Genomic DNA, 20,590 nt, shown 5'->3' on the forward strand with positions numbered 1-20,590 from the left:
CAGATCTGTCCCACAAATACTTATCTCACAAGAATTTTGTCAAAAAAAACCAAAACCCAAACCAAAAGCCACCCTCCAACATCCTTCTTAGCATTTTAGCAGCTTAACTTCACAGTTAATACCCAAGAACATGGTGTGTTGCCATCAGTACAGTCTGATCTAAGACCACGTGTCTTCCAAAACAGATGGTGATGCTAACGAGGGGGTGGGGAAAACATGACTGTAAAAGGAAGAAGAGGTAGGGCTATTGCATTTGTAGCACTCTCAGTCACATAATCGTAAAAGTAGCCATAGTAGATCAACCAAAATCTACTTGCAAAACAGCAAATATCCTGCCTCCCACAATGGTCAAATGTGGATATCTAAGGAATAATATCAGAAAAGGGGAAGTGTGCATGATACCTTCCCCAAATACTCTCCTAGCCTAAAGCCATACCACCATTTATGGCTCAGATTTCCCCCAGCTGAAAGTGGTTTCCACATATTCAGTAACCCTTAAAAGGTTTCAATTTATCAAGCTTTCACCTCATATGTATATTCAGAACTGGACTGAATGTTGTATCACATCAAGAAAAACTGCTAACAGTGCAGTACCAGATGTTATAATTTAGGGACATAATCAAGGAAAACATTCTCAGGAGCAGTTATGGTTTTTATTAAACCAACTTCTATATCCAGAGGAAAAAAGCAACATAAAAAATTAATCTGCTTCTTTAGGTCTGAACGCTTTTCCCATAGCTTTGGTCAAGGCTCTGTTTGCTCCCATGACTGTTAGTTCTGAAAGCTGCTATCCCTAGGGATTATTCAGCAACTCCAGCATTATAGTAATGTTGTTAAGAGCTAATTTGCCCAAAGGTGGTTCAGAACCTATCATTTGCCAGAAAACACAATCTGAACGTTCCTGTTATTCAAAATGAGCATTGTATATATTAACATTACAATGGTATATGACAAACACAAAGCAAATCCTAAGAAGCCTTCTTTCTCTGGAGGAGAAAACAAAATGTCTGTCATTATCGGATCCTTACCACTAAAAGGTAAGGACTGATACTCTTCCCGGGCTTCAGTAAGACAGTTTTGCCTGGTACATTTCTATTCTAACATCCTGCAGTCTTGGCCTTCATATCAAAACACTATCACGCTAGCATGGGCAAAGTATTCCACTTGGGACAACTGATTCAACATCATAATGCTACATGCCAGATGCTGAAGCAAACATGTATTCATGCATCTCTGGCTTAGAGAGCATGACTAAGCTTAAGACAATAGCTGAGTATATCTATTAAATCAAAAAACATTTACTTTCTTCTGAAAGTGTGGGAGCAATAAATTGACAATCGATGTGTCATTGCTCCTTCCAAATTTGGTTTACACAACTGGGCCTTTCTACAAATCATGAACAGCTGAAGTCAGATACGACCTCACTTGCATCTCCCTTCTGTGCTAACACCCACATCCTCATTAGGTAAGGAAAAGGCATGGTTGTTTAGCTTAACACACTTCCAATGTGATACACCCTCCCCAGTCAAACCAGAAACATACAGATATTCTGCGATACACTTGACGTTTCCTTTGGGCCATCTTCTGGTGCATCAGAGGAGGACATTGGATCTGCAGCAGCCTGTATGAAACAAATTCAAAAAGAGGCTGGAAATTACAATGAAATGCTTTAATACATCTTTCCCCTTGTGAGTTTGCTCGATTTGAACCTACATAAAATATTCAAGCAAGTAAATAATTTAAGGAAGTGTCAACAGTTCAAAACATCTGCAGTTTTACAACTGTTTTTCTCCTAGCTGGATAAGTACGAGAAAGTGCACATTAAAAACTATTTCATGCCTATTTTAAAAGGCAATATATATACCTGACATGGAGTTTTAAAAAAATTGTCTGATTTTAGAATAAAAAGAAAAAAATTTACCTCTAATGCTACCATAGCATTTTCTGTGTTGAAACTAGAATGTGCACTGATTATTATACCATTGCCACTCTGTGACAAATTTGCCTCAACTAGCAGTCACCATTAGTCTGAAAAAATTAATCAGCACTCACAAGAATACACACATCCATTCTAGAACAGTCTGCTCAAGAGGATTATTCTGTTGGAATAAGTGTAAGGAAATTACACAATATGGACATTCAATCTTATAAAGTTTATGTGTATGTTGACTTCATATACATCAAATCAAAATCAAAAGGATGCATAGCATCTACATAGGTTTTTTTTCTCTAAAATATCTGAAGGTAATTGAAAAGATTCCCAAAGACTGACTTTTAAATATTGTCACTAGAAGTATATGAGGCAGGTCTTTGGCTAACAAAACCTTATTTTTAACTAGCAGGCAAGTTTTAAAACCTGTGCATAGAATTCAAAGAATCCCTGTCATCCAGCCTGTGTCATCCAAGCTGGAGAGACAGAGTTAGTGCAGAAAAGAAAGACTTAAGAACCAAGGAAAGCTCAACTATAACCTATTTTCAGGCAACTACAGTAATTCCAAGTTGAATCAGGATTATTACTGGGAGAATTTGGAATTCTTGAACAACATTAAGTCAAAAAGTTAGAGACAAGTGAATCTATCACCATTCAAGTGCCTTCCAAACTAAATTCTTGTTTTACCTTCTGTAATTCAAGTACATTCTGAATGTAGGTACTACATTCAAGTACCTTCAAACTAAATTTTTGTAAATCCAAACAAAAGTATTAGTGAGTCAGCAAGCAGAGCAGACAGCCGAGCTCTCCTGAAGGATGTCAGCTTTTTAGCTGGAATGACTGGTTTACTTTGTACTTTACCTGGTAAGATTTAAAACAGGACTGTACAAAGCCCATCTAATCGTTAAGAGATTTCAAGATTAATTAATTTTTTCTTGCGTTCCAAGCTGCAATTTTCAGGTAATAAATCCTGGGTGTCTTACCTTGGCCCCACTGAAAGTAAGGCAAAATTTGGAATACATTTCATGGGAGTAAGACCAAAAAGTACACCAGCTTTACAGTGCAGTTTAAAACATTCACAGCAACATACCATCCTTTCACTACAAAGCAAAAGTCTGTTCATTGACAACTGCAAACTGCAATTACACCGCAAATTGCAATTACATTCACAAATCTAATTTAGCACCAGCGCAGCTTTTGATCACAACATATGGCTTGACTCTACTGCTTGCATACATAACTCTAGTCACAAAAATATTTTGGAAAAATGTATCCATCTGTAACATATGGAATTAATCCTGTCACTTATGCTGGCTTTGTCACCGTAACATTACAACATTGCAGTGGGAAAAGCACTAAGCACCGCATCAAGTATCTGCCATTCCTCTTCTGCACCCCGCCCCCGCCTCAAATTAACTAACAGGACACACAAACCTACATTCTTCTATCTCAGATGAAAAAAAAATCTCCTGAGCTTCTTCACTTACTACACCAGAAAAAAGTTTTGAGATACATGGATATGAAAGGAGAAGAAAAGGAACAGCAAATGCAGAAAAATGCACCTCAGCTTAATTTGGCAAGGAAACCTGTGTACTGTGAGATCATTTGTATACAATCAATTTGTGTCATTTACTCACAAAACAGTTTTTCCTCCTAAAGGTTTAAGTTCATAGGTTAGATTATTTTCTATAATTCCTCACTGGCAAGTAGGTTAACACAAAAGACCTTTTTTAGCTTTTGTAATTGGAGGGAAAGGACCCTGAAAAGAAGAACCTAAATGTGGCAAAAAAAAAAAAAAGCCAAAAAAAAAACATTCAGCCCGCCCACCCCAAGTTTTAAAAGGGGTCCCACACTGGTAGTCTCAACCCTCTGATTCAGATCTTCCCTGAGGATGAGTGGAAGTACATGGCTGATTCAGTCTTGACCTTCCCTGCAATTCTACTGAGAAACAAACTTCAGATCCAAGCCCTACCTCAGGCTGTTGCTCCTCTTGCATCCCTGCAGTGTAGGCTTATTTTCACCAACCACACAAGAACTGCAAGAAGTAAAAGGAATGGAAGAGAATTAAAAATTAACAGCATAACCCAGGATATTTGTTCAGGAACTGGGGGAGGCGAGCAGAAATCACGTGTCTCTACAATCTCTAATAAAAACTGAATAAAAGTGGCAAACTAAAGATGCACAATTGCCACCTTTTCAACTCTGCTTCTGTTAAAAAAAAAAAGAACAAACCAAACAAACAACCCCCACCCCCCACATCAGTAGGGTAGAACTACCCTGTTTTAATCCGGTTCTTTGCTTGGCTCTAAGTACAGAGCATAGTCCTGTTTTCGCACACACTGAGAATATCTTGGTAAACAAGGGTGGACTTCACAGGAACTCAGAAATGTTTTTTTCTCTTTTGCTGTCTTATATTCTGCAAAATGCCTTTTTCCTCCAGATCACTTGTAAGTAACTGATACAGGATCGCTGTCAAAATGGTTTCAGCAATAGCAAAAATCTTGCTCGACTAGATCAGTAGTTCTGTTTTGTCCGAACAAACTACATCAAGACAATTTTTAGGTGAATTTTAGAGATTATCTGTATTTCTAGGACTTCACTGCTACAAAGAACGGGAAAGCAGTTGTGGTCTTAATATCCAGCTAGAGCACCACACACATTATTATCTGATCTGCACCATGTTATCATGCACGTATGTTTTCAAATATGTCAGGGTCAGAACATCAGTAAGATCGTGCCTGTGTGAAAAAGCCTGGGAACTGGGTTTTCAAACCCTTAATAAATGGTTTCCTGTCTAGTTTTAAGATTCCTTCTTCCATCCGTATTTTCCAAGTCCAAAACTCCTCCCTGAAGCTGACAGCATGCTATGACTCGAGTTTGATGCTAAGAGGCTTGCACAAGACACCGAACACATGACTTGTGCACATTCTGCTTATTCTTACTGCTATCCCACTAAAACTGAAGCACTTGAAAGCGCTGCTCCTTCACCACGGCATTTTAGGTTGCCTCCCACTGACCCGTTTCACAGTACGTGTGAACACTGTTGTATATTTTAGGCTGGAGAGCAGTCCTGACAAATGTATTCATACAAGTTTGCAGCCTTGCTCTGAAGAACAGAAGGACAGGTTCAGCTCCTGCCCTCCACCCAGGTGAGGCTGAAGGAAAGCAAGCTGGCTGGTGCCTAGGTGACAGCATATTCCAGCACATGAATGTCATGAAAAAAAGGCTCCCCTCCTCCACTTCCCCAAATGCAACAATCTCCTCGAGTCTGATTAGCACTCTGCACCCTGGTTTCTTTGTTTTCAAGTTAGTTGTTCTGCTTTCTAGCTTTGCTTAAAATACGCTTCTATAAAAAGCATTTGCCTGAGCAGCGTGAAGCATGCAAGTGTAATTCAGACAGTTGGCATACCTCCCTCTGCACAGATACAGCAGGATTTCAGCAATTCATGCCTTCGCGTTGTCCACTGCTAGTGGTTGGCCAGCGAACCAGAGATCACAACTGCAGGCTGGGCAAGCAAAATGCAGAGTGGCCGAGAGCCCCGCTTCTCTGTGCTCCTTGGAGCAAAATTCCCACAAAGCCCAGGAGCCCCATGCCTCGAGCAGGCACCAGCTACAGACACAGCTCCTGAGCTGCGAGGTAAATACCTCGTTAAAACAGAAATTACACACTTCGAACAGTCCAAGAGGTTCAGTAACAAACTGTTTATTCAAAAACATGCAAGAAGTCTGCACAGGCAACGTAAGTACTCCGTTGTTTTTGCTACAATGCATAATATACATTTAAAACCAGGACCATGCCTTCCCTCCTTCCAAGAAGTCAAAGAAACTTGGATGTCAGGGTAAACTGAAAGAGCAGGCGAACTGAACTTCTCTTTTCTGCTTCACTGTTTCCTCAATTTACATGTGGTGTGGACAGCTGTAAATAAGCACAGCAGAAGCACAGCCCCAAGACCTGCAACCTCAGTGGGGACAGAGCAGCCCACTGACACCTCATCCCAGACAGCCTGGCCAGAGCTATATGGTGGCCTTGTGGGCTTAAGTGAACCCAGCGCCTGTTTTTATCCAGTCCTGTGTCTCCGATAGACTGGTTTAACTATTTGTTGACTTGCGCAATAAACTAGACTAGAGAGCAGATTCAGGTTAAAAAACAACCTTTTTTCTCCCCACCCTACCAAGGCATTTTAAGCTCAGATGACCAAACAGCTGCAGGAACAACTGTGGTGGCAAAACTGAAGAGACTATATAAAGTGGAGATGCTGAAACCAACACTGCCCTCTGAGAAAATATTTGTCCAACTCCAGCATCAGTCAGGGGTGCGCCAATATTCTGATGCTCAGCTCTGGGCTTGGCTCTCAATTGTTTCATGTGCAAAATACTAGTGTTTTTCTGCCAGTGAATCATCTTGCCCTAAATGCAAACTAAAGTTCTAAGCTTGGTTAAGCCTGCCAGCGTTTGAAAACATGTCTCTTTATCTATGGGAGTGCTCTTAAAAATAGTAAACTGCAAGTTTCAGTTAAAGAATAGACTTCTACAGAAGCACAGAGTGATTTTTCCACCAAATGACATTTTAGAAAACCTCATCCCGTTCTCACTACGGGGCAAATGTTGTGTCTGACATCGGAGAGAAATGTTTATTCACATGAACTGGCACTGCTTTTTATCTGACCTCTACAACACCTTTGGAGAAAGTAAAGCTGTTTGTTCAGTGTGGTTCCCAGATTCACTGTATCGGGGTTCCAGCCTCTTCAGGGAACCCACAGCACAATACCACAATGGTCGGATGAGAGACTGCACAGCACATTAATAGGCAAGTCTGCCAGTGCTTTCTCTTCTAGGAGATCTTGTTCTCAGATGCTGAGATCTGCTCCAGATCCACTGAAGGTGAAATGTTCCATGCAGAAGACCTGGATTTTATTTTTAACTTAGAACATGACTGGGAATTCTAATTGTTCAATCAATATTAAGAATGTTCTTAAACTGCTTGTCAACAAACAACTGCCATGAAAATCCATGTGTTCAAGTCCTTGCTTAGTGTGAGTAACAACAGGCACAAAGCACATCAACACCAGAGTACAGACAAGACTGGCTACTCAGCATCCTCATCGACAACAGTGGAGAAAGTATACATATTCTGAGAACTAGTCAAATACCTTGGACTCAAGGCCTGACCTAGCTCATCCACATGGAAAAGTTGCCATCCCTGTACATCAGTGTATTCACAGCAGACATCCACACCCCACAATACTTGTAACACTAATCCTGAATCCTCTGAGAGAGGACTGAGCATACCTTGCTGTCACACAGACAAGGAACTGAAGCACATGAATCTGTACGCACTTCCTCCCACCGCATCCAACAGCCAGAAGAGGTGCTAATTCGGAACAAATCCTGGCAAGCACCTGGGCAACTTAAATCCAAGCGTTTGCAGATTTCTTAGAGCTTGATTTTTCAATCTTATGGGTTTGGGTTGTTGGTTGGGTTATTTTTGTTGTTCCTTTTTTTTTTTTTTTTTTTTTAAATAAAGGTAAACTTCCTAAAGAAGTGAGACAAGGTAACAAGGCAGAGCTTATTTGTCTGTGCTTGCTAACCCATAATGAATTTTAAACAAACCTGGCAGGGAGGTGAGTCTCACAGTCATCCAGAGGTGCAAAGCACAGCACTGCTCCTCCAGGAAAAAAAAAAAAAAAAAAAAAAGACTACTGAAGATTAACTACTGAAGATTACAGGGGGTGGTGTGTGTGAAAGAGGATGTTGGCAGAACCTGACAGGGAACAGAAGGAAATTAAACCCCAAGTTGTAAAGCCACAGGCAAAAGAAGCTGTTCAGACAATTACTGTGTTCCATAATACGTACACCACAACATCTCATAACCTCAAGTTCTACTTACCATGGGATCTGGCACAAACATGTGAAACCAATCAGATCCCTCTCCCAGCTACTTCAAAGGCCTGTTAAGAGGCCCTCATGAGATAAGTCACATAATGAAAGTCTCAGATATGACAGTGCATTTCTTTCAGACAAACTGGGGGATACAGCTTCTAGATGAGAAGATGGGAGACTATAAAGTATTTCTGTTCTTTTATCTGCCAGGAGACTGTCTTAATCTGGGATTCATTCTTCCTGCTAGGAGTGCCACCAAGAAATTTCTGGGAGCCAGAAGAAACAAGGAGGAGGTCTGATCTGGCTCCTTATGATCCACCAAGACTGGGGTTTTCCCCTGGAATTTTCTTGAAAGGACTCCTTGATGACTGAAGCCCCAATTCAATCACCTTTTTTCCCCAGCAAGTGCAATTCTTGCGCTTCTTTCACCTTTGCTAGTCCTAGGGGGCCTGCCATTCACTGGGTGACTAAAAATTGTTCATGTGTACACACGTGAACAAGTGAAGCCCTTTCCCCAACTCTTAAGATAGGTAGGCAACCAAACAGCAATTTTTGAGACCACGCAATGAACTGCAAGCCTAAAATTAAGCCATTACTCATCTCGCTGATAGGCACTTATTTCCTTTCAAGGTCATCTTGTCCTGACAGCACCAGCCGGACAGCCATCCACACTGACAACAGCAGTGAAACAGGGGCAATACTTTTCACCTACACTCTGGGGATTACTCTCTTCCCCGCAACACAAGTTCAGAAAGGAACACACAGGTAAGCACATGATCTTAGCAATACTTATCCTGCACAGTGGCTGACAAAAGCAGAGTGAGAAAGACCTCCCTGCCGTGCTTTTGGCATCAGTCCTCCAGCTTTCCCGATGTGCAACAGCTTCAGCAGAGCTTCCTCTTTGTGTGAAATCTGCTTGTGAACTACTGGCTCGTTTAACATCCTGGGTAATCTTAGCTGACCAAAGTGTTTCGGTCCTAGCTGCATACCGAGGCATCTGAAACTCCCTTAGCTCACAGTCTCAAGGCAACAAGAGGTACACTCACATCACAGGTCAGGTGTTCTAATAAGGCAAGTTACAGGCACTAAAACGTGAGCTACCATTAAAGAACAAATGCTCTTTCTCATTTTATTTCAACTAGGTAGGTTAGTGAGTAAATTCAACCACAACTCAGAGGATGGATGGATGGGCAGTTCATTAAAGTGTCCTCCTATGGTAAGGCTGAATTTCTTCCTTTATTGTCTTATCTAAATTTGCTTCCTTCAGACAGTGATTTAACTGAATCAATAAAAAAGCTTTTTTAAAAACTCTCATTGCTCCTACCTACAAAACAACCCAGTCAGCTACTCTTTAAAAATACTTTTGTTGTTTTTTTCTGTCTGAGCTATACAGAAACTCAGAAGCAGCATTTGCTTTCCTCAACACACTGACATCGCAAGAGGAAAAAAAAAGTTCTCTATAGTCTTATAATTGCTCTGTATTTTCTACACACTGCAGCATGCACATCAGAATAACTAGTAGGAAATTAGGAGCCACCAAAACTACCACAACTTCTTTCACCTTTTATTGAAATGGAAAGTGTATGATTTTTATGTTTGACACCCCCCCCACAATCAAAATGCATGTATTACTGCTTTCAACAGTTACAATACTCACTACCATTGCAGAAGGTATCATCTCTCAGTACTTGGAGTACTAAGCCTCCGAGATGGGATTGTATGTACTTCCCTTTTTACAAATAAGGAACTAAGGTGTATGAACCTGTTGTTTGGTATCTAAACAAAGTAGTTTGGAGGCTGCTGGACCTTTCAAAGCATTTCAGTTCTGCAATGTGAATCTTCCTATTGTTTTTAATCGCTGGCCCTTCAGAAGATCTCCCTGTATCTCCCCAAGACAGCACTTCCTCAGTCACATCATCCTTGTTACCCTAGAGTCACTCTGGGAAAGAGAAGAGGTAGGCTAAGGACTAGATTTGATTCAAGAGCAAGCTGTCAAACAATCAAGTGAGTGTTCAGTGAGAATACAGCACACCTCACAAAGGTAATGCTGTGACTGAGCCAGAACTGACCTGCACTTGGGCGTAAGCCAAGGCACATGCAAGTGACTATTTCATCAACAGCCTCCTGACCCAGCTCTCTAATACCAGTATCCCTAGCTGTAACACAGCCTCCATCCTCTCCAGCAGGAGATGCAGCAATAAAAGTTTACTTACATCTACATGCACTAAGTGTGCTGTGTTCCTTTTATCCTCTAAACCTGCAGTTTCACCAGCAATGGGTATTTGGTTTAGCTGGTACAGCCTGTGCGCTTCAGATTCATCTTATGCGCTACATAAGCTCATGTCATTTGAATGCTGCTACCAATTAACAGGACCACTTATTTTATGTAAGCAGAAGAGGCACATCAATACTTCAGAAAATACAGACACATCTTTTCTCCCACTGACCACTGCACTCATTACTCACTATCTGGAATACTTAAAGTATCTTCCATGCCTAATGTTTAACCTACTAAGAAGGCAAAACCAAACCAACGGATATTCATTTATGTCTCAGCACCATCCTCTGCAATGGAAGCAGAGTATTTAACATTGACCAGGCTTCTTCCACACTTATGCACAGGAATCTTATAAACATTCACAAACAATCATCAGCTCCAAATAGTGTCTCTTCTCTGTTTATAGACAGTTCATACTCAGAAGGATGCATCAGCTGAAACCTGACTGCCAATTAATGCAAAATTCAGAAATTGGAATGTATTTCAAAACCATCACCAAGGTGGCCTACTGCACGCATTGCATGTATCTCTTTGACACAACCCACGCCTCTGAAACTTAACTGAGTAACTGGTTCTGTGATCACAGATGGTTGTAGATCATGGCTCTGGTTTCTCATGACTCAGAAGTTCATAAATTTCAAAACACATTTTTACCCTCTGAGCATCAATGAGGTGTTCCTGCAATACAAACTGTGCTGATATATGCAGCCTAAATACAGGTACCTTCACATTGGAGCCAACATCCATTTGCATACTTTGAAAGCTAAAAGTCACAGGCAACTAAATTAACTTTATTTGAAAGGAAGTGTTGGAACACTAGAATATCTGGCCTGGGACACTGATGCACTGCAAATATGTTTATCAGTGAAAGAAAAAAGGGTATTCTTATACATGTTTTGTGTTTTTAGAAATCATTGCTATTACATTGACTAGGGCTACTAGATGAAATGAGTAAGTACAGGTGAATCAGGATGCTAATGCAGAGCACAACTGAAAACAAACGATAGGTCAAATCCCTACTGGTTTACAATTGGTCAAATCCCTACTGTTTTGAGACTGTGAAGTGGTTGCTAAATTTAGAACACGGGGCAGAAAGACCAAAGAGACATGGGCCCCAAGTCTGGCCAGCCACTCAGAAACTCATGCTGGTTTACAACCTACACACCTGTCCAAGTCATCTTCCTATTTTATTCTAACAAGAGTCACGGGAATTTAGTGGTGATTAGGAACCAAAATAATTTTATTAGACTCTCCTGCAATCAGCAGATTGGGGTGAGATATCCACTCCACACATCTCCCTCCAGGCCATTCAAAACTATGAACCAAGTCATAGTTCTGATTCTGGGGAACCCTTCTGCAAAGCAGAGTAACAGTAAAAGTGCATAGCTGCTGCACGCAAAGCGTCTATGGAGTTCTACCAGAAGCACATTCTCCACTCTGTTCATAACCTACAAGCAGCCAGCAAATGAGATGCGTACAGAAGTTTTGTCATGGACAACTAACTAGTGGCTTGGAAGATACCTGACTGTGGTCCACAAAACTGTGGCAGAACTCTTCTTAAACCCCACGTTTATTTCATATGTCAATGGCTGTCTGCTGAGACACGCAGAAGCTGGGTGTCGAGTACTGGCAAACACTCACCTTCACTCATTATGAACACTTTCAGATGCAGTCCTTACGATGATAGAATTGGGACTTTGCAGGACAAGATAATTTTGCCCAACTGCCAAACACATTATTTATCAGTGCTCTTCTGCCTGCCCCTTCCATCCTAGACTCCAAACAGTAGCTGGGAGCAAGATGATCTACTTCATTACCTATGATGATCATTACCTATAAGATCTAAATCATTACCTGATCAAAAAGCTGAAAACATTTGTTACATGACACGGGCCTATGTGCTGGCCACAAGCAAAGACACACAGCTCTACTGTAGCAGGGAACTGAAGAAAGAGGGTCAGGTTTCAAGACAGACCTGAGAGACAAAGCTGCAGGAAAGCAAGCTGATTCCAGCCTGGAGGGCTGCAGACACAGGAACCCTATTTAGCACTAACTGTTCAGTCTACAGACACATTCACACTAACCAGGAAAGTCAACCTGCCTGCAACTCCATCCAGCTGCTGCACCACTCATCTAACATGTAAAGCACCTGAGCAGCTCAGTAGTTAAAACCAGATCTTCCCTCAAAAGATTATCTCTGTTTCCATTGCTATCCGCTGCCCTCCAAAGAAATGAGAAAAGCCCTCAGCAACTCCTGATCCTGGTTCCTCACACACAGGCCTTCTTCACTGGTTACCCTGTAACTAGCTGCCTTACCCGTCCTTTTGAAAAACGGCTCCCAGTTGCACAACACTTGATAGGATAACACATCCTACCAAGGTAAGATCAGGATCTCCAGATGTACCGAACAGGTAACTAGAGTTTTCAACTTCATCAGCATTCATGTTGCTGTGCTCTTGCTCCCTCTCACAAGCATGCACACCCTTCCTGCACAGACGCACCTCTCTACACATGTGCGTGACTTTGCACTGTCCGTACAGACAAGGTTGTTTTGCAGACAGCCCGCAGGGCTTAACCACTGGAAAATATGAACTCCTGGAGCGCCAGTGTAGTCTCTTCTGCAGCCTGATATGTGGTGTCATCAGGACACTTAAACTCTTGTATGTGGACATGCTAAGTCCCTGCATTCCTCAGTGATTTCAATCAAACTGCACAGCATGTCAACTAGACGTGAGAGGGGGAAAGGAAGGAGACAGAAGGAGAAAAAGAAGTGGAAAGGAAGACAGCTTGTCACCAAGCGCATGCATGTTTTCATACAAATCTATAAACTGCAGTTATTATTGAAGTTATATGCCCCCGAGTCACTTCGCAGGCAGGCAAAACTCAGTCCCACTTACTGAGTTTAAAAGTTCAAATGCAGAAGCACAGCATTAGCTGTGTTTAGGATTAGCATTTCACATTTGAGTGGCCCTTTACAAAAACCTTCATGACCGAAGGTGTGACCTCAAGAATTATTCACATGGGAAACCTATTTGCAAAAACCCATCTAACAAGAACCATGACTGACAGAACATATTGGTGAGATCTTGTACTAAATCGTCTTATGACAGACAACTGGTGCTGCTAACCAGCATGGACTGTCCCTGACAGGACAAGGAGAGCTGCAGAATCCTTCCTACCTACTGGCACTGGCTGGCAAAGCACATGCTGCGATATTATTTCAGACAGCTGTAGCTACACACCACTCCCATTAAATCTGGAGCACACTTATCTCTGGCCTGCTCTCATTTTTTCATTTTCTAAGACCACCCCAAATCTCTTTCTTCACTTTTCCCAAGTAGCAAATAGGAATAAGAAGATGCTTTCAGGGAAGTACTATTTAAAAAAAAAAAAATAAAAAAATCACATGACTCTTCCACAAATAAGATGCCAATACCACTGTTTTATTCACAGCTGTGGTGCTGGCAGCAGCAATGTTGCATCATATTCACCATATGGAAGAAAGAATGCACTGAAAAATAAATCTAACTCTCCTAACACTGAATTAAAGAATATCTGAGTCTACAGCTAAGAAAACAAAGAGTGCCAGACACTGTGACAGCTGACAAATTTATAATCAGCAACTCAAGCCACTGAAACTTGAAAGTCTACTGAAAGCCACAAACAGCAGGGCACAAACCAATACCACAGCCATAACCCAGTATTTTCAATTAATAAACTCATACAGCTTAGGATAATTAAAGATACATGTGTTTTTCCCCTACTCTAAGGTCTACTCCCTGCTAAAGTACAGCAGGAAAACACCTGAAATCTGTTTGGTTTTGTGGCTTTTTGTTTTGGGTTGGTATTTTTAATTTTTTTTTTTTTTGCTTTACTCTGTTACCCTTCCAAGAAGGAATATGTGCATTAACGAGCTGAACAGTAGGTGCGCTGATACACATCTCTACAAAATGGAGAAGTGAAGCCATTCCAGGCACCTTTGGTATTTTTTGGGACTACTACTGACACCACCACACATGCAAGGCTGCATCTAAAGCACATCTCCTTGCTTTTACAACTCAGCAGCAACCACTCTGTTGCTGTTGCAACTTTCTGCAAAGTTTCAGCAAACAAAAACACTTTCTTCTGAAAGCCAGCAAAAAATAAACACCTTTGTTGTATGGATACCCGAGCACAGGATCATCAGTACGTGTATCTTCCTCAAGAGGAAAGCTCAGGCTACACCTGGGTCACGAGTTATTTTCGAGAGCTTGGTTAACGGGAACTATTTTTAGAGGTGAATTCAAAATCCTTATTTCAGTTTACTGCGTGTGATGCCTAATATGGACAGTCTGAAAAAGTCACAACTGTTCAGAGAGACCAGAAAAAGAAAGAAGACAAAAACTGCAGGTCTTCGCTTTTCTCCTCTCCAGCTCACCCTCACAACCAAGCCCACCACCGACCCCACGCCCTCACCACGGAGGCCCCCGCGGGCGCACACGGCGGGCGGCGCGCTGCCACCCCCGCGCAGCCCCGCACCAGGACACGGCCACAACGAGGCGAGCGGAAAGGTGCGGCCGCTGGGGAATCCACGCACGGGTCCGCGACCTTAAACACGGCCCCCAAAAAAAGCGTTTCCCCCGCTTCCGTGCCCGCTTGCCCCGGGCCTCCTCGGAGGGCTCCGGTGGGGAGGGGGCGGGCAGCGGTCTCCCTGCCTCCCCCTCAGCGGGGATTTACACGAGCCTCCCCGCTGCGCGGCTGAGGAGCGGCGGTCCCGCCCGGCGGGAAGCCGCCCCCGCCCGGAGAGGGCCCCCTCAGCCCGCAGGGTCACCGGCGGGGCAGCACCGAGCCGGCCCCGGCCGCCCTTCCCCCGCCGCCGGCAGCGCTGGGGTCCCGCCCGCCGCGGGCGCGAGGCCCGGGGACCGCTCCCAGCGGCGCGAGCGGCCCGCCTGCCCGCCCGCACGGGGCGCTGCCCGACGGCGCCTCCGCGCCGGCCACCGGGAAGGGCAGGGCCGGGCCGGGCGTACGTGAGGGGACGGGCGGCGAGGGCAGGCAGCCCCGCCGCTCACAGCTGCCTCCCCCTCCCGCGGGGCCCCGGGCTCGGGGAGAAACGCGACAACACCCCCAACCCCCCCCCCTCCGCCGCCGCCGCCGCCGCTCCCCCTCACACACGGCCGCCCCGGGGCTCGGCCCCAACATGGCCCCGCCGCCGCCCCCCGGCCCGGCGGGAAGCGGGGCACCGCGGCCGCCCCCCGCCCTCGCCTCGCTCACTTGCCGTGCTCGGCGGCGGGGTCGGCGGGTCCCGCCGCTGGCCGGGACGCTGCGGGAGGAGGCGTCAGCGGCGCCGCGGAGCTCCGGCGCCAGGGGCACGCCAGCCGGACAACATGCTGCATTAGTCATTCATAAAGGGAGGCGGGCCCGGCGCCGCTGGGCAGCCTGGGCCTTGTAGTCCGCCGCTGCTTCCGGGCCCCGCGACGGCGAGGGGCGGCGGGCGGCGGCGGGCGGCAGCGGACTACAGCTCCCAGGGGCACGGGCGGGCGCACGGGCCGCGGGGCCCGGCAGCCGCGGGCGCTCGCCCGCCTCCTGGCCGCGCCGCGTCCCGGGCCGGCGGCTCTGCGGCCCGGTTTGTGTGCCGGCTCGTAGAGGCCGCTTGGGTCTGTGCCGGTGAAGGGGCCGCCCGGGGGTACTGGCGTCTCTGCGGGATCCCCGGCGCGGGGAAAGGCTCGGCGGAGCGGGGAGCGTGCGGCGGCGCCGGCAGCGGGTGCCCGAGTTCCTTCAGCCGCCCTGGGGAGCTGGCGGCCTTCGGGCGGGGAGCTGAACTGCGGCCGCTTTGAGGCGGCGGCTGCCAGGGCAGCTGTAGCCGCGCTGCGGAGCCTCTCGCACCCGAGCGCGAGCTCGGCGCCGGGGGGACGGTTCGGTACCGACATCCCAAGCGCGGCCCGGGCGGCTGCTTTGGGTGGTGGCCGCCGCAGGCGCGGTGGGCGTGTGTAGAGGCATCGGGGGCAGGAGAGCACCCTCGGGCCTGGGACTGCACGGGGTGTGGGTCGTGGGTCTAGTGGAGATGGAAGACGCAGGGAGATCAAGCTCCGCCATCTCCAAACCTGCTTGTGAACGTGCTTGCTCTCTGTGCAGCCCTGCTGCTCACCGCTGCTGTTCCGGCATTTGCTTTCTCTCTTTCCGTGAACATTTCCTCTTCTACTGGAGAATAGTTAATGTTTTACCTACGAAACCTGAAAAATCCGTACAAACTGCTCAAGCAGAAGCGGCATTCAATGATGCTTTAGATTACTCAGCTGACACATACAAGTATTTTATTGGTCAAGAAAACTTTGTTTCAAGAAAATGTGTCAAGAATCAATTATAGCTACCGATTATTTTCTGAAACCATCTCTGTCCCTTTTCCTGCTTCTCTGTCCCTTTTCCTGCTTCTCTGTTCTGTTTCCGATAGATTCAGCAATAGTAAGGCTAAAACATCTGTTTAGTCTGAGCACATTTATTATATAAATACAGTTTCATTAGAACTGACTTAAGGGTACATTTTCTGATCTTCTCTTAAATATTTTATGCCATGGCCAGGATTAGTTTAGGATTGGGCTGAACTTTGGAAGTACGTGGTATGTAGAAATCAAGTACAGGCATGTTGAGACAGTTGGGAATCTCACTTCCCGTTTCATGCCATAATAGCTTCAACTTTCTATAAAAGCACAGAGCAGGCATTTCGTACGTGAACATTGAAAATACATGTAACCAAGTAAAGGTATAAGCTATACAGACCTTCACTTCTGGGAAAAAAAATCCAAACCATCCAGGGTCTGACAGATACAGAAGAAAAATCCACTTTGGGCATTTTTATCTAGTACTGTACACTGATTTCAAATACCTTTCCCCCCCCCCTCTTTTTTTCCCCACAGCTGGTGGGTGAAGGTCACTGAGAGAGATGGGACACTGTAGTGGGCAAGAGCAAATTGATTGCTGCTTTTGGGGATTGCACCATATGGTTTTCTTGGCATCCAAGGACATCCCCCTTCTGAGTACTGCTGTTTCCAGATGCAGCCGCTCCTTGTTGACCACACCTGCTTGCTTCTGAGTCTGTTTCTAATCCCACCTCTTCTAGGGATTGGCCTTGCCCAGCCACGAGCTTTCCATGGCACTGGATCCACCATGGGGCTGTAGCGTGGCAGGTAGCAAATGTAACACTGCGTAGCATTGGCTAAGCAGCATGTGACAAAGGTCCCACTGCTCAGCAACCTGAATCTTAAGCCACAGTAGTGTTCCTTACACAGCCAGTCTCATACATTTTATCTTCTCTTACTCAGATTTGCTCGACTACCAGCATGTGCCAGGCTCACACTCAAGCACCTGTTACGTGCAGTGTAATGCACTGGGTTCAAGCTGTAGATCCTGAGTGACAGTCCAGAATTTTTTGAGCTGCAGCATCTCCTGCTACACCAGTGCTGGTGCTTTGTGCAGACTTTGTAAGCTCCTTGATAGACTACAGACGTGGCCCCAAGCTTCCCGCTGCTGCAGCTGCAACGGTGCAATAGTTTTGGGTTAGAACTGGGAAGCACTGCCTTAGCTTGCAGGAAAGCTCACCTGACCTGATCAGATTGGCAAGCCCACTGCTCTGCTTATGGGAATACTGTGAATCTTGCTAGCCTGTTTTTCCTTTAGCTCATGATGCTGCACCCTGATTATGTCAATAGTGTTGATGCTTTCGTGTATGGTTACCTTCAGGCAGTGTTTCCTTTGCTGGCTTAGCGAGAGCTGCAGTGATTGAACATACAAGGACCAAAGTAAGATGCAGGTACTCTACTGACATGAAACAGTGTGGCTGCAGGTTCTGCCTGCACTGTTTCAGCCTGGTCTGTGGTGCACAATGCTTCTGAAAGCGGAGAGAAAGCACTGAAATGGGAGGAAATTTATCAAACTGCAAAGACCGTGGCATTTCCGTGTCCGGTGATCCCAGGGGCGCAGGGCTCTGCTGGGGGCAGATATGCTGGTATCACTAGAGGTGCTCTCTTGCCAGGACTGTGCCAGTGATCCTACTGACAGCTGTGGTTCACTGCAGGAGTGCGTGTAACTGCAAATTGTGTTCCAGTGTTTGGAGAGGGTTGTGGTAATTGAGTGCCCTATTAATTAGCAATTGCAAGATGGGTCACTGGTGTCTGCTAAGTGGTCTAGTGTAACATAAATCCAGTTCTTAACATTTTTCTTTAATACTTTGTGTATTTTCTTCTTTAAATGTCACCACTGACGTGGGATTGTTTTCAGGTCAACGGTAGATGCCAGTAGTGAAGAGAGGGCTTGGCAGGTGGTTCACAGATTCCTTCAGCATTTCAACTCTATTTAAAATGCTTTTTTTTAAAAAAAAACAACAACCTGAAACTGAGCCTCACTGAATAGTTACCAGCCACAGCACAGTATAGATGAGGTAGTTTTATTGTGTAGAGTCAGAATTTTCCTTATGCACATGACACTCTTCTTAGGTGTAGGTGTTTCCAGGTGGGGCAGGGGCAAGGAGGGGAGTTAAGTGCACTTCTGCCAGCCCTCTATCCTGCCCTCGATCCCTCCGTCATCCTTCCATCCCATCCTCTCTCTTTCTTGACAAGTTATTTTTACATAAGGTTTCTTAGGAACTGACAGAAGTGATGGTGACATTAGCTAGAGTTGCTCAATTGTCTTCAGTGATCTCTGGTTTGAATAGAGACCTGGTGTGACGTTTGAGTTGGCCCCTGAACAGATTGCTGGGGAAGTCACCAGGCTGCTTCCTGGATGGGCAGATGTCTGTCCCTGTCACAACAGGTTCTTAAAAATTTGCAATAACAAATGATTCACCATTACCACGCAAAACCACCTTATGACAAAAAACCTTGAGCGTTAGGAAGGCTGTTCAAGCATCCAACCTAAACTGCTTGCAGCCAAGCGCAGTAGTTTGTGCCCTGCTTACTGTGGGTCTGGAGGGCAGCTTTTTCCCCAATGTCTTTGTAGCAGCCTTCACCTGTTTAAACATTTTCATGTCTCCTTTTGCCTTCTCTAGACTAGCGAGTTTGACAATTTTCTCTCTGAGTCCCAGCTCTGGGCCATGGAGTCGGGTACCAGGCTGTACAGCCCGGAAAATGCACTGGAACCCATCTCTGCCAAGGCTCTCCCCAGTTCAGCAGGATCCTGGCCACCCCTCGGTTCAAGCACATGAGCAGGGTGGCGGTGGCGTGACCACTGCCCACCCGGTGTGACCACTGCCGTCTGCGTTGCAGGAGCTCACAGGTGCCCGCAGGGGTACGGGCGGGACAGGTGGGCTGGGCAGCAGGGAAAACAGGCCAGGAAACGAGCCTGGCTGTAGAGGAATTGTAGAGGAATGAAGCTGGGTTAATTAACATTGGTAACATACAGCTGTGGGCTGGCTTCAGGGGCGGTGGGCTGGCTGATGTGGTTAAGGAGCAGCTGTGGCTGGCTCCTGCTAAGTGGTTAAATGGCTCTAAGGGGTATGGAAGAGGGGCAGCTGATGAAGAGAGACCTGGGAGATGCAGAAGAGGGAGTGTGTTCTGGATGGAGGAGAAGCAAGGAGAAGGATGCAGGAGAAGCAAGAAGCAGGGTGGACTGGCCTGAAGAATATGAAGATACACCATGAACAGTAGATGAACCTTTGAAACCTTGTGGGGGATTGGTGGCCGTGCCAGGGCAAGGCACGGGAACTGTTTATTGAAGTCAGCCTGGTATGGGGTGGTAGAGGCCTTGTTGCAACCAGTTTTGATAGTGCTGCAACACCTGGTGGCCTTCTGCGGTCCCCGCGTCGCGGCTGCCGGCTAATCCTGACCTCAGGAGGCATGCGCCATGTTTGTTACCCGGCTCGTTTCTGAGATTTCTCTCTGAAATATAAAGGGCAAGATCTTAAAAATGCTTATTTGATTATGAAAGTGATTCCGTTCCTCCATCCCCCTCCTGTCACTTGTGGTGACCAAAGACTTGCCCTGCCAGCCGCCGTTCTGCCCGTCCGCGCCTGACAGAGCCGGAGGCTTCTGGAGGGAGCGTCCTGCGGGCCAGGACAGCTAGCTGCGGCCGCCACCGGGCTGGGGCCGCCCGCGCCGGAGGCAGTGAGACACCGGCGCTGCTGCCCGGCCCTGCGAGCCCCGGGAGCCTGCCAGGGCGAGCGCCCGGCCGCCGGCCCGCCAGCCGAGGGGCTGCTGCCGCGGAGCTGCGGCGCCCTCTGGCGGCCTCCCGCCGTCAGCGCCCCTCGGCGGTTCCGCGCGGAGCAGCGGGGGACCCCCCCCCACCCCCCCTTCATTTTTCTTGTCTAATGTGATTTTCGGAGAGGCCATCCATTTCAGGCTGTGAGTAGGGAAAAAAGAAGACGGGTAGAACGACTAGGAGCTCCACAGGATTTATTTGACCAGCTTCCCTGGGAGCGAGACAGATTTATGTCATGTCAGTCTCACTGCGTTGTTTGTATCATTCAGAAAAAAGCACCCGCAGGCCAGCTCTAATATGCTTCATTTCGCTAAGGTCGAGAGCATGGAGTATATTTG

The 20,590-nt window shown here is 46.1% G+C and overlaps 1 protein-coding gene across 3 annotated transcripts in view; it reads right to left on the reverse strand.

Annotated features, from left to right (window-relative positions):
• TRABD (TraB domain containing) overlaps positions 1-15,459 on the reverse strand; it is a 34,964-nt gene extending 19,505 nt beyond the window's left edge. Inside the window, exons 1-3 of one of the 3 annotated variants that reach the window (XM_040594741.1) lie at positions 15,343-15,459; positions 3,903-3,965; positions 1,543-1,621 (exon numbers count right to left, since the gene is read on the reverse strand). In XM_040594741.1, the coding sequence (XP_040450675.1) occupies positions 1,543-1,621; positions 3,903-3,926 (103 nt within the window). In that variant the 5' untranslated portion in view covers positions 3,927-3,965; positions 15,343-15,459. Of the gene's footprint in view, positions 1-1,542; positions 1,622-3,902; positions 3,966-15,338 lie in introns of those variants that run through there. The other 2 variants (XM_040594742.1, XM_040594743.1) reach the window with 2 other exon arrangements.
• Between the last annotated feature and the right edge of the window lie 5,131 nt (positions 15,460-20,590).

This window comes from Falco naumanni, chromosome 5 (assembly GCF_017639655.2).
Source record: "Falco naumanni isolate bFalNau1 chromosome 5, bFalNau1.pat, whole genome shotgun sequence".
NCBI classification, from domain to species: Eukaryota; Metazoa; Chordata; class Aves; order Falconiformes; family Falconidae; genus Falco; species Falco naumanni.